At 40.6% G+C, this 14,087-nt stretch overlaps 1 protein-coding gene across 1 annotated transcript; it reads right to left on the bottom strand.

Moving 5' to 3' along the window:
* Positions 1-7,116: 7,116 nt before the first annotated feature.
* Positions 7,117-12,972, bottom strand: LOC137891056 (uncharacterized). Its single transcript, XM_068735477.1, has 2 exons — positions 12,813-12,972; positions 7,117-8,066 (listed from the first exon to the last, which is right to left on the bottom strand). The coding sequence occupies exons 1-2, from the start codon at positions 12,970-12,972 to the stop codon at positions 7,117-7,119; spliced, it is 1,110 nt and encodes a 369-aa protein (XP_068591578.1).
* Between the last annotated feature and the right edge of the window lie 1,115 nt (positions 12,973-14,087).

Raw genomic sequence — 14,087 nt, 5'->3', positions numbered from 1 at the left:
ATAGAGTGCAAAATGGGACCCCTGACTAAAATAAAATGCTTTTTGTATAGGCATGCTGGTAGCAGTTAGGGTTATTCTGTTACATATGCAGTGCTATAGTATTGTAATTGTGTCAGACAATGTTTTTATCTCCTTGAAGAGAGGGGAGGAGGGATGTTGATGACTCCCTGTGGCTTTAATTAGAGTTTTAGGGGTTTCATTGCACATCTCTAAGGTCACCCTTTGTGTCTTAATTTGATTGCATAGCGCAGAACTGTACATAGATAATGCAGCAAAAAAGAAGAAGAAAAAAACATATAGAGACACACTCACTGTACATCAGTGCGTTCCATTTAAAAATGTCCATGTGGTTTGCAGTTCTTTATGACAGGAGGATCCCTTTATTTAGTGGAAGGAAGCATCTGGTCTATACACACCGGTTTGTAAAATCATTCATAATCAATCGATAAAAAAGTGTGTAAAGAAATGATTAATGTTTTAATTTACTCCTACATAAACTTCATAAACTACATACTAAACTAAAATCAAGTAGGGGCTCCATGGGTCCATTGTCTTAAGCAAGAAAAGTTGAGTGATTTCAATATGCAAATGAAACCTTCTGGAGCGTTTGAAATTGGAAGAAAAGAAAACATCTTACTTTGATAAACAATTAAGTTGTAATGTATTTTTATTCTTTTAATCACAATGTATAACAACAAGCAAGATGGACCACAGGATATGTTCATCAAAATATATTTAAAGTACCAAAAGTTCTAATATATACTGTATATATATTATATTAATGGATTATAATTTATTTATGCATTATTACTTTATTCTTCCAGTTGTTTAAGGTAGAGATTATTTTAATTTATTTATACACATTGTATATAATACTTTACACACTGCGTTGAAAGCTTGTGAAATTCCCTCTCGGGGCCAAACAATGACCGTTGATATGATAATATTAGTTATTGATCAATTATAATTTGTATTGCTGATCTGAATCTGCAAAATAACTAGTGGGTAAAGGCCGCATGAAATCAAACCCGACTCACGGCAAACTGTTGCTTGCCACGGTCAATCATTCTCCCATAACTCACTTTAGGCAGAGCAGTACTTCACCAAATTCTTCTTGCGTTACATTCCACCTCTGGTTATGACATAAACTTTCAAGCGCTGTAATGATCTATTAAAAGGCCATTATTAGTCAGATAAATCAATGCATTTAAGCACCCACATAAACACAGATGTATAAACATTGCTACATAAAATAGGACACAGTGCCCGCTCTCATGATGCTCACGGTTGTACATGTTCATTTGGCTCAACAGCTTCTAGTCAGCTATGGTTGAGTCCATGAATCAGTTTGGATATGTGACATTTTGATGCTCTTTAGGAGGCGGTGGGTGGGCTGAGAGGAGTTGAGGATCTCTGAGAGGCATTTATCCAGATGTCGACTACAAGAGGCATCTTGTCAGTGTAACTCAGATGCAGGCGCGCACACAAACATCCCCGTCGACAGCATGGGGACACTTCACACGGACGATCAATGCCGTCAGCGCTCAGGGGATCGTCAATAAGAGGCGGCCCCCTCTGTGTTTGGATGAGATTTGACGTGTCAGGTGTTTGATTAGCCAGGCTGCACTCCTGAGTTCTGTCAGATGCAGCGCTGCCAGAGCAAAGGCGCTGCTCACATGCTAATATAGATGTTAAGTATGGCATATTTCAGATCATGGGCGCCTATGGCTCAGAAGTAGAGCGAGTCATCCTTTAATAAAAAAATCAGCAGTTTGTTCCCCGGCTCCTCCGGTCGGCATGTCGAAGTGTCTTTGAGCAATAGATTGAACCCTAAATTGCTCTCAAAGGCTGTGCCATTGGTGCGTGCATGCGCATTAATTTAGATTACCTCCGCCATAAGTGTATAAACATATGTGTGAATGGGTGAATGTTGATGCCGACATGAAGAGTAAAGCTTTGAGTGGTTGGAAGAATAGAAAGTCTCTATACAAATGTAAGTCCATTTCCAATCATTAACCATTTTCAATGTGATTCAGTATTTAGCTGCAGGGCATGTGTATACATTTTTAAACGGTCAGCGACTGGAATATGTATGAGGTGTTTGGACATACAACAGCACATAGTAGATAGTTTATTATCCCAAGCGTATTGGTAAGGCAGTCAAAATGTAAAGCTATGGTTCTTGTGGCTCTTAATCATTTCAGAATGTTGACAAGTTTAATTAACAGTTGATTCATTTGGTCCCTTTTCTTAAGCAGATAAAAAAAAAAGCCTCTAAGGTTTAGCTTAAGTTCAGTCAGGAAGACTTTATATGGGTAACACAAAGCAAATTTGACCTCGGGATCATTTGAGTTTAATTGCTTTACTAGACAGTGTGGGGGGGTTATCACCATATGGATAGAACATAATATAACCACTATTTTTGCTTAGTACATGTTGTGGAAGTCTGAGATATGTTGGAAATCCTATTGACTTTCTGTCTGGATTCATAACATCATCCGGAGGTGCTGGGTGAATTCCACCGAGCTGTATTCACTGCCACGCGTTGACTCGTTAACTACAGAGCAATGACCTCAGAATAAATCACATCTTGCTGTGATTTATTTGCAATCAATGGATCAAAAACAACTACATATTGACGCTTTGTCAAGTCTGTCCGCAAGATTGAATGGAGAGCGGGTCGCTTATGTAACGCTAACATTTTAGCTGCTCCATCAACAAAGAACATTACGTCATCTACACATAAATACAGCAGTGGTGTCATAGTTCATACCATAGACAGTGGTTTTGCCCGGTCTCGGTGCAAATATGAGGTATTATGGTAGACGTCCATGAAACTGCGTCACAAACTTCCCCTCACAATATTCCCATCACCGGCCAGTCTTCATAATTTTATCATTTCATTATTTTACCAGCCTACCAGTTTCATCAGAATCATCAGCCATCACAAGTGTCAGGACTCTATTGGGAGAATTATTTTGATGCTGCTCAGATCAGACGCCTCTCGATTACAGATCTCCCTGTAGAGTCCAACTGCCAAAGACTTCCTATTAATACTTTATTATGACACATCATCTGTTATAATAAACATTTTTGTTTACATTTTTCTTCATTCAGTCTTCTCTCCTGATGTAAATGCATTTACTATTTTAATTGCAGTATAGTTTGCAGATTGGGTGTTATGAGTCTGGCTTTTATTTTGATGACCAAATAAAGAATGTTGTTCAGCCATGCTTCTTTTAACTCAAGTTCATTTAAAATAAATTGTTGTCTATGCTTTCAATTGTTCTCATCTTGATTACTGTACACCAGTACCCAGGCATCCCTCCATCGCCTTCCATTGGTCCAAAATGCTGCAGCTAGGATTATCAGCAGATCTAGCCTCAGCTGCAGCATGGTTGAGCTTAAAATACTTCAGTTGTCTGTTTGCTCTTCGGACCCTAATTAGTTTGACAGCATATTTAGTGTACAGCAAATTAATTAATTTAATGAAACTGTTTTTTGTGGCCATCGCCGTTTTTTAGAGCCAGAGCAATTCATCAGCAAACTTAGCGAAGGCCTGCTTAGGGCCACCAGAACGTGAACATCCATATCCGTGTGCACAAAATGAAACTCCATCAGTAAAGACAATATAGGAGTGTGATGATCATTATAAAACAAGACATTGATTATCTCTCAGTCAAAGTTGAGTTACAACTCTGGACTAATGCAAGATGGAAAACAATGGAGTGACATTTACTATTGATTATCTGAAATATAAATTATTGATGGCTGGGCATACAGGGAAAATGGATGCACAACTCACTAAATGATAACCATCAAGTATCCAGCCAAGTCATAGTATGAATTGTATTTTTTATTTGAAAATGTTTTTAAAAAAAACTGGATGAGCCTTCTGTGTGGAGTTTGCATGTTCTCCCTGTGTCAGTGTGGGTTCCTCCCACAGTCCCAAGACATGCAGCTTAAGTTAATTGAAGACTCTAAATTGCCCGTAGGTGTGGATGTGAGTGTAAATGGTTGTCTGTCTCCATATGTCAGCCCTGTGATAGTCTGGCGACCTGTTCAGGGTGTACCTTACCTCCGTCCAATGTCAGCTGGGATCGGCTCCAGCCCTCGCGGCCCTGAACAGGACAAGCGGTTAAAGATAATTTATATGGTTGTACTGTATAGTGTAATACACTGGGGTGTCACGTGTGACTGTGTGGCAATGGCAAACATACCTCACAGGTCAAGTAAGAGGACCTCTTAACATAATTTTGCTTAGTGCCTTAGAGAGTTCAGCTGGATTTCCAGGCAAAATCAGTGCTATGTGCAGATTACCAACCCCGGCCATTCTCTTATCTTCTCTCAGTTCTTCTTTCAGTTCCTTAGCACCTCTTTGAATAGCTCTTTAGCAAATAACTTTATGTAGCATTTAGGAGGACTCAGAGAGGTGAGATAAGATCCTTTGTGAATACACCCCTGGGGTTTCTATGGGAGCATTCTAGCTAGCATATTCAGGTTCTTTACACCAGGATATTTTTACATTTGACTGGGACTTGTTTTGAAAAGTATTCTGTCTCACATACATGCATATGTACATAGAAAGGATTGTATTTTCTTGAAACGTTATTGGTCAAAGACTTATATGTTAAGATGTGCTAACAATGAAAATATATTTCTTTCTTCTCCATAAAAACATAAATGTCAGCTTGTCTAATGTAAGAAGATACAGTGGTGACCATTGTGTGAGGATTTCTTTTGACAGAATCTCCCAAACAGGGTGAAGGGAAGTAGTGCGTGGGACCATTTGGAACTGAAAAGAGTAAATGCCATCTGCAAACATAACGACAACAGCAACGCTCTACCACTTGAACCTCAGTGTTAGCATGGAAGAACAGCAATGCAAAGTGGGCAGAACAATCAACTACAGAAATAGACACGATGCCTGTCGGTATGGTTGATAGCCAAGGATTTCGAGAAATGATGGATCTTCTTGAACTAGCATAACAAAGCCAATTCAAAGGCTCCATCACCTCATGCATTGAGTCAGAGATGCTAGCGCAGTTAGCTAGTTCTGCCACACTAAGCTTACATTGATAAGAAATATTGTGCTTTTCAATACGCTAACTTATGCCCTCTCATGTTCTCTCTCCTCCTGAAATTGTTCCCTGTCATGGAGGTTCTTCCAATCCCTGAAATGCACCTCAAGCTGAGATTGAGGAAACACCTATGTATCCTTTGTGGAGGTCTACAAGTAAGTGACATGCACATTTCTCTACCACTCCCTTTTACATAATTGGTTATGGGTGTGTCGTTAATATCCATGTCCCTTCCTGTGAATGAAATCTACATGTTCTTCAGCACAGCTCCGTTATAACATTTTGGTCGCCAATATGTCTTAGTCAGCGTTCGGTTTAACTGAGGTCCACCCTCTTGTGTCACTTCTGGGTGCAAAAAAAAATAAGATGGCGATGGCCAAATACAGTACTCTAGGTTTCAGAATTATTGTACATAAACCAACGGGTGACGTCACGGAGAATACAGCCACTTCTTTATAAATCTATCATTGCAACTTTGGTGTTCCTGAAAATCCAGAGAAAAACACACCTGCACAATTCATGCTCCTTAGAATGCAGCCCCGGCGTTACTCAGAACCCCAGAAAAAAATCTATATTGTTATTTTTAATATTGTGATTATTGTTATTATTCTTTGCATTTAAATTTGGTCATGATATATTGTTATTTTAGTTTTTTTGGATGTGCTTTCATCCAAATCTTTGTGGGCAGCTGTGGCTCAGAGGCAGAGCTGGTCATCTTGTCTTTGGCGGTTCGACCCCCAGCTCCTCCAGTCCATATATGTGTGTGCTTGGAAAAGACACTTAACCCCAAATTGCTCACCAAGACTGTATCTTCAATGTATGTGTGGTGTAAATGGTTAGCTAGTCCTGATGAGCAGGTGGCACCTTGCATGGTAGCCCCTGCCATCAGTGTCTGAACGACATGTAGTGTAAAAGTGCTCTGAGTGGTCAGAAGACTAGAAAGGCGCTATACAAATACATGTATTTACCATTTAACATTCACGATCCAGTTCATAATAATATATCAGATCATTGCCGGCAATGTTTAATACATAATTCTTATAATTCAGCTAGTTAATTATGTCATGTATAATGTTAATTGCTTCATATACATCATATTCAATAAATAATTACTTATTCATGTTGTAGAATATTCCGTTATCAGGACTGTATGCTATCAGCTGTCATTTTAGGCTAAATTGCCGCGCCCTCCTCCAGCCCATTCACCTCCAGTAATCATTCAGTGCCCAGGTTGAGCTCATCCAAAGTCTACCTCTCATCACATCCACATCTTTAGCATCCTCTTCATCTCCTCACCTACGGGGGGAGGATCGCTAAAGACTATTTCTCATCCTGTTGTGCACACGTCACTTCAAATATTTGTTCACTCAAAGTGAAGTCTCTCCTCATTAATATATTATACTCTTTTATATTGTTTAATGACATAGTACACACACACGCACGCACGCACGCACGCACACACACACACACACACACACACACACACACACACACACACACACACACACACACACATCAGTGGCACAGCACTAGAGCTGGATTGACACAGAGGGTCACTGATAAAAATCCAGTAAAAACCACAAAGCAGATGAAAAGATTTCCAAATGAAGACTAGCACACAGGGTAATTTCCACTTTTAGAGAAAGCAGAGCCCTGTAAGTATGACATGGAAGTGTTTGATGTTGTGAGTAACAGTAATATCTTTGTTTGGCACCAAATCCATTTATTTTTAAAAGTCTGACCCCGATGCTCGGCAGCTGGGAGCTCTATCGTAAGGCAAGGCAAGGCAAGTTTATTTGTATCGCACATTTCAACAAGGCAATTTAAAGTGCTTCACATAAAACCATTAAAAGCATCAAAACATAATGCAAAAGAAAAGGAGATTTAAAAAAAATTAAGAACATTCATTGAAACATTAAAAACAGTCATTAAAACACTAAAAAGCTAAAAACAGAATAATAGTTGCAGTGCAGTTTAAGAAATAAAATACGGTAGTAGTAAAATACAGAAATTGATTAATATCCTTGAATGTGGTTCAATTAAAGGCAGCAGCAAACATAAAAGTCTTCAGTCTTGATTTAAAGGAGCTGAGGGTCTCAGCAGACCTGCAGCTTTCTGGGACTTTGTTCCAGATATGTGGAGCAGAAAAACTGAACGCTGCTTCTCCATGTTTAGTTCTGACTCTGGGAACAGAAAGTAGACCGGTCCCAGACGACCTAAGGGGTCGGGATGGTTCATAAGGTAGCAGCAGATCAGAGATGTATTTTGGCCCTAAACCATTCAGTGCTTTATAAACCAACAGCAGGATTTTAAAGTCAATTCTTTGTTGGACAGGAAGCCAGTGCAAAGACCTCAGAACTGGAGTGATGTGATCTACTTTCTTGGTCTTAGTGAGGACTCGAGCTGCAGCGTTCTGAATGAGCTGCAGCTTTCTGGTTGACTTTTTACAGAGACCTGTGAACACACCGTTACAGTAGTCCAGTCTACTGAAGATAAATGCATGGACAAGTTTTTCCAAATCCTGTTGAGACATAAGTCCTCTAATCCTTGATATATTCTTCAGGTGATAGTAGGCTGATTTTGTGATTGTCTTGATATGGCTGTTCAGGTTGAGGTCTGAATCCATAACTACACCTAGATTTCTGGCTTTGTTTGTGGTTTTTAACATCAGTGATTGAAGCTGAGCGCTGACTTTCAATCGTTCATCCTTGGTACCAAAAACAATTACTTCCGTTTTATCTTTGTTTAATTGAAGAAAATTCTGGCACATCCAGTTGTTGATTTGTTCAGTGCATTTAGCCAGTCCTTGTATGGGATTATAGTCCCCTGGTGATATAGTTATGTAGAATTGTGTGTCGTCTGCATAATTATGATAACACACTTTGTTGTTTTCCATAATCTGAGCTAGTGGAAGCATGTAGATGTTGAACAGAAGAGGCCCCAGTATTGAACCGTAAGTAAGGATGTAGCCTTGTGTGGAGCAACCTGATGGAGGAAAAGGACAGCCTATTAATGCTGACCGCTGGACTACGGAGACCTTTGATGTGCTGTCACCAACTATCTACACAGCTTTGTCTTGCAAGCAGTTTCTCTGGGAAGATTTCGTTTTCATTTGTAAAGCAGATCAATGTGCAATGATATGGCTGAATTAATTGACAATCCATCATGTGTTTGAACATGTAGACAGGTCTCTTATTGTTGTAATTTCTGCTAGTTCAGTTATATTTCGCCTCCATATTAGGTTTTGTGTTAATGTGTCGATAAGATTGGACTTTATGTGGCACTCTGGTCATGCTGTATGCTCACTTCTTTTTACTTTGTATGCTTATTCCAAACTAACACACACACGGATAATTTCCTTCACAGAGAAGTATTGTTTTCTTAGAAAAGGCAGCCTTCTCTTTGCTGCCAAATGATTTTGCAAAATATTGAATTCCGTTTGGTGTGTCCTCTTCTAGTCATTTTGAGGAAACAGTGAGAGTGGAGGTTTGAATGTGTTAAATAGTGTGTATCCACAGTGCACTGGTGGGTGTTTGGAACACAAGAGTTCATATACACTGCATCTCTGCTCTGTAGGGTTTATAGAGATCATAAACAAAATTCAGCCTGTGGGCGTTGTTGTTAGGTCAGCACAAAGTTTTGCACAAATAGCATTAAGATCTTGATGCAGGTAACGCAGTGGAAACAAGTTCGTTAAAATTCATTTCAACTAGGTTTCTGAACACTTAAAATCACCCTCAATCAGGAAAGCAAAATGTCCTAAAAAACAGTATGGCTGAATCTGCTGAAATGAGGTCTGCACAACATCAAGGAAGGATCAGCATTCCCTGGTTGTGCACTTCGTCACCTCTCTTGGGAGCCAGTCCACACGACCTGGTGGTGACCGTGGATAAGTGGCTGCCTTTCAATCAGAGGGTTGGAGGTTCGATCCCCGGCTCCTGCTCCACTAGTCTCATGTCAATGTGTCCTTGAGCAAGACACTTTACCCCAAAATTGCTCCCTTAGCTGTGCCTATGATGTGTGGATAGAAAGTTGCTTTGGATGAAAGTGTCTGCTAAATGACTGTAATGTAATGTAACCTGCACAACATGTGATCAGGGTAACTGTCAGCACTGAACTGGCTGTTATTTCACAGACTGCTACAAAATTGATAATTATATAAATAATAATTAGTTAGTCAAAAACATTGTGAATTAAAAGCAAAGCACTTTTTGCAAACAAATTCAAGATATTAATAGGCAAGATCATTAATTATATTAATTTAATAATCAATAATCAATTAATAATCAATTTTGAGTCAGCTAAAGGTGTTCAAAATGGGAAATATGAATTAGCCAGCTAGCTACAGCTGTTAAAATCTGCTAGTCAAAGGTTACCAGACAGAATTGAGAGGGCTGTTTGTGTCTTCCTATGAAATACATTTCCCATGGTTTGAAAACGTACCATGAATTTTGACTAATAATAATGCAAATAGTCGGTGCTAGATTGGAAAGTTTGACAGTTGAAGCAGCAGTACCTATGGAGGCCAGGGCTTTGTGAAGGGTTAATTTCATATGCTGAATGCACAATAGCCAAGTAATCCATATAAAATGAGTTATTAGTTGGGTGCCACTAGATCATTGCATAAGTAGGGGAGTACCAGGACAACTTAATAGAAAGAACGCCAGTCAAACCCTAAACAAATGAAAACAATGTAGAAAACATGATGGAAATATGACATTTATGTTTGTTGCATGTATTCATTTGAGAAAGGTTACAGTCTCCTCATCCATTTTAATGTCCTGTATCTCCGACCAGATGGTCCTAACGTGAAGTGTTGATAAAGCAGCCTGGTCTCCTAAAAATTAAGTTCCATACAATGAAACTGCATTGTCAATTATTATTAACTAATTATTATTACTTTACTGTATTGTGTTAGTTTTCGACCCCAAAACCAAAACCCCAAACTCATCTTCCCTTATCAACATCAGCAACAATCCTCTGGGAAGAAATATCATGTTCCCCAGAGAATGAACCCTTATCTCATTTTAGCTTTGTAAGGTATAATTAACATTACAACAGCCAGTCTCCGACAAACATTATGGCAGCAAAGAATGTACTTTTATCGCAAATGTAACCATTTCATGATTTGAAAAAATGTTTTATCAGAATACTTCCAAGTGTTCTGTGTGTTTGGTAACATGCGCAAACAGGACTAAGCCAGGCTGTAGCATAGACAAGAAACAGCCACTAGCCTGTACACCAAACTCCTCCTACAAACTGGAATCATTTTACAGAACAGTATTCATCCCCTTCACTCCAATGTCAGACACATTAGCAACCTGGAAAAAGAGACGGCTTCAAAACAAGAAGATATAACAACTTTTCAATTCCTCAAGTCACCAGCCTGTATTACATGCACCTTAATCAAAAGGTCTCCTAGCTGGTCACCTATACTTTTGCAATCTTTCATCATATTTGATCTTAAAAGGGAATTTTAGTGGATTAAAAGTGGATTTAATGTTTTTATTCTATTTGTCTTTATTGATTATTCTGTCTCATTCTCAATGCGATCAAATGTGATTTAATATAATTAGAATGTGATTGTAAAGTTGATCTGAATCTCTGAATTTCTTCAGTTGTTACATTTCTTTTTTATTATTACTATAATTTTTCACAATATTGTAATCTATATGACTATGATACAGACAATCCTGGTTTATTCTCCACTGGATCTGTGTTTTGCAGATGTTGCTATCTTTACATTTGTTTTTGTGGCATTGAAGCATCACAGAAATCAAGCTTTTGTTTGCCCATATGAGGATATAAGATGACTCCATTGTGCTCTCAGATACAGTAATATGTTTCAGCTGTGCGGCCCATTAGGAAGCCTTTAATTTCTCACTGCAGAGCTCAGTCTGATCCACGGAGCCCCTAGGAGCTATAAAATGTTGATTTATTTCCCTCTCCAACAGCTCAGCACATTCAGCCCGGAGAGGAGCTAATGATGTACTACTGCAGCTATTTAAACCACTGTTTGAACACTGGTTTAAATATGGAAAGGGAAGAAATTAGCATCAGTTTTGCCACTGTGATTCTTGGACACTGACTTGCACTTTTTCCAGCCCTCTTTGTAAAGGAGCAAAGAGAAACTATACACACAAAGAGAGAAGTTTGGTGTCGTAGAAACATTTAATTAAAATGAATGATTCTATCAGTAAAACATTTTTACAAGTATTTTTTTTAATGTTTATCAGTTTAAAAAGGAGAAGCAGGGTTTTAGCTTCAGAAATAAAGGATGAGGTGCAGTTGACTTATGAGAATAACATTTTCATTTGAACATGAAAAATTGTCTTCTGAAGGTAATTGCGTCATTCATCACTTCCTGAATTATTAAAAAAACTAATTACAAAGTACTAACCGTTATTTCATATATACTCACAAAGGACACAACTTTCATTGAATGCAATGTGAACAAAAGCATAGTGTTGCTGGTCTGAACTCTCTGTTCAGGCAACAGTATGACCTGATAAGAGTCCTGCATGCCGGCTTTACATGATTAAGATTCATGAGGTTTGAAAAAGGGAGAACAAATTAAAGACTTTCTTCACTGCTGAGAAATTAGGCTTTGCTTTAGAGTCCTGAGTAGAGGCCTTTTTTACGGAAGACATTTGAACTTGCCACAGAAAGAAAAGCACAGGTGAACAACTCATGCTGACCAGCCATCTTGAAAACACAGCATTTCAATCAGGAGAGACAAGTGTAATAATATATTTTTAATAATAATAATAATAATAATAATTTTATTATGACGGAATGATGCGTTAATGAGTTACACAGAAATTATTTGGCGCTTGAACTCGCCGAGGAGATTTGTGATCGAGTTGTGATTGCCCTGAGCGGCAACAATATCAATCCCCCCGAGGAGTCCAGACACTGGTGGTGGTGGCTGGAGGATCGGCTGGAGTTGGCTGGAGATAGTGATGGAGTGCTGAATCGGCGAAGACGGATGGTGCTGGGGAGGAGGAGGGTCGCATGAAACAGCGGCAGACGCTGGCGGCGGGGATGCAGCACCTTTAAAAGGAGACAGCAGCATGCTGATAGGCTGACAAAGAGGGTGTGCCAGAGCGCTATTGGCTGAGGGCGACCCGGCTGTCAACAGCTGATAGAGTCTATGACACCTCTGACAGTGACAGCCGGTATAGAGTATGTGCTGCTAGTGGGAGAGCCGTATGGAGAAAGGCCTTTAGCCTAAGCATGAGGGGATAGTCTTCCTGTCTGAACTTACGCTAGAGCTTCATTTCAATCAGGAGAGACAAGTGACTGATTAGTAGTTAACATTTTATTATGACGGAATGATGCGTTAATGAGTTACACAGAAATTATTTGGCGCTTGAACTCGCCGAGGAGATTTGTGGTCGAGTTGTGATTGCCCTGAGCGGCAACAATATCAATCCCCAAAAGTGAGGAGGGAAACACAGCAATATGTTCCCCCTAAAAAGAAGTCTTACTTACCAAGCTGTACTTGAATGGCTTTCCGCTAGTTTTTTTCCCGGTGTATTTCCTGGTTGCCACTCCTATGGGCTGGATCGGAACACGGAGAAGGGCGAAGCCTTGAAAGGGCCAATTACGTACCCCTTGTCGACCTCTTTTTTAAGAAGAAGAGACACTACCTCGGGTTCTTTTAACGCGGACTGGAGATTTTTGGACACGAAAGATGATGCTAGCGGTGAGACGACCCCAACCCGGAACCTTGGGAGAGGCCGGAGAACAGGTAATCAACAAACACGGAATCAGGATGAGAAGACAGTTCTGATGCAAGGGCTGGGATGTTTATTGGTGTGGAGGGGTGGACCATCAATAGGTCCTTGGCCCACGACGCTTCTGCTGGGGCCGAGCCCTGCGTGGGCATACTGATTTGGGGTGCTCATCTTGGCAGTAGCTGCAGATGTGAAGGAATATGCAGTTGGGGTAAGTGCATACATTTTCATTGAAGTTATTGCAAACGGCTGGTTGTTGTAAATGTGCACCTTTCGGCCACGGCTGACAGTTTTTTCCGGGGGACGTGGATCCTGGTTGACTCATGCAGTCAGATTTGTATTCGGCCTTAGCGCCGAGCTCCGAGGGAAGAAATGGTACCATTGGGCAGAGAGGTGCAGAGTGACCCAGGGTACCGCAAGTTAGGCAAGTCACTGCTGCGAGCCACCCACTACCAAGACTAGCAGCTCGGTATCCAAGACCCCCCAGTTCAGGCGGATGTTGGATTGTGCTAAATAAACCGCGGCTTTGCTGGAGAACCCTTTGTGGTATTTAAAGAAGGCGTTATTCCCGTACTTGAGATTAAGGTCGCCAATCAGCCCTAAATACCCGTCCAGTTCTTGTCGGTGATCTGGGTAGACGGAGCATACGACATCCCGAAAAATGCCGAAAGCGACTAGAAATTCGGCGATTGTCATGTCTCTTGACAATCTTGGGTCAGCAGATTTGATAAGTGCGGTGAAATTCTCTCCGGTGGTGATTTTACCTTCGCACTCGGGGGATGGCAGTATGAGGCTGATGAGGTTAATATCTTTCCCCTGCTGGATTTTTGCTCTTAAGCGAGGCGATATGTTTGCTCCAGATGGAATATACGGCCTACCTGGAAAGGGATTGGGGATGGCGGAGGCCAGGGAATGTTGAGGAAGGATTAGATCTAACGCTTGCTGGGGTGCAGGTGCCGGCGGTGTGACGTACTGTAGGTTCTGAGCACTGTTTCTGGCCGAGGAAGATGATGCTTGGTTGTCTTCTATGGACTGGAGCCGGGCATCTATGGCCTGTATGGAATTTACCATCAGCTGAAGAGTTGCTGAGTGGTCCGGAGATTGGTTGAGCTGAGCTGAGCTGGAGGCGCCGGCCTTACGTTTAGCTGGAGGAGCTCCGTGGTGAGTTTTCTTTGCTCGTTTGCGGCCAGGAGCTGCGGTGATGGGCTCGTCCTGGGCTGGTGATCCGAGGCCCACTTCATTCGCCAGGCTTCGAAGTTGTGAGACG

This window comes from Cebidichthys violaceus, unplaced genomic scaffold, assembly GCF_023349555.1.
Source record: "Cebidichthys violaceus isolate CVI_PGR_0920_01 unplaced genomic scaffold, fCebVio1.0.p SCAF_7, whole genome shotgun sequence".
Lineage (NCBI taxonomy): Eukaryota > Metazoa > Chordata > Actinopteri > Perciformes > Stichaeidae > Cebidichthys > Cebidichthys violaceus.
The sequence above is the reverse complement of the archived record's forward strand: the minus strand, read 5'-3'. Positions and strand labels throughout refer to the sequence as shown.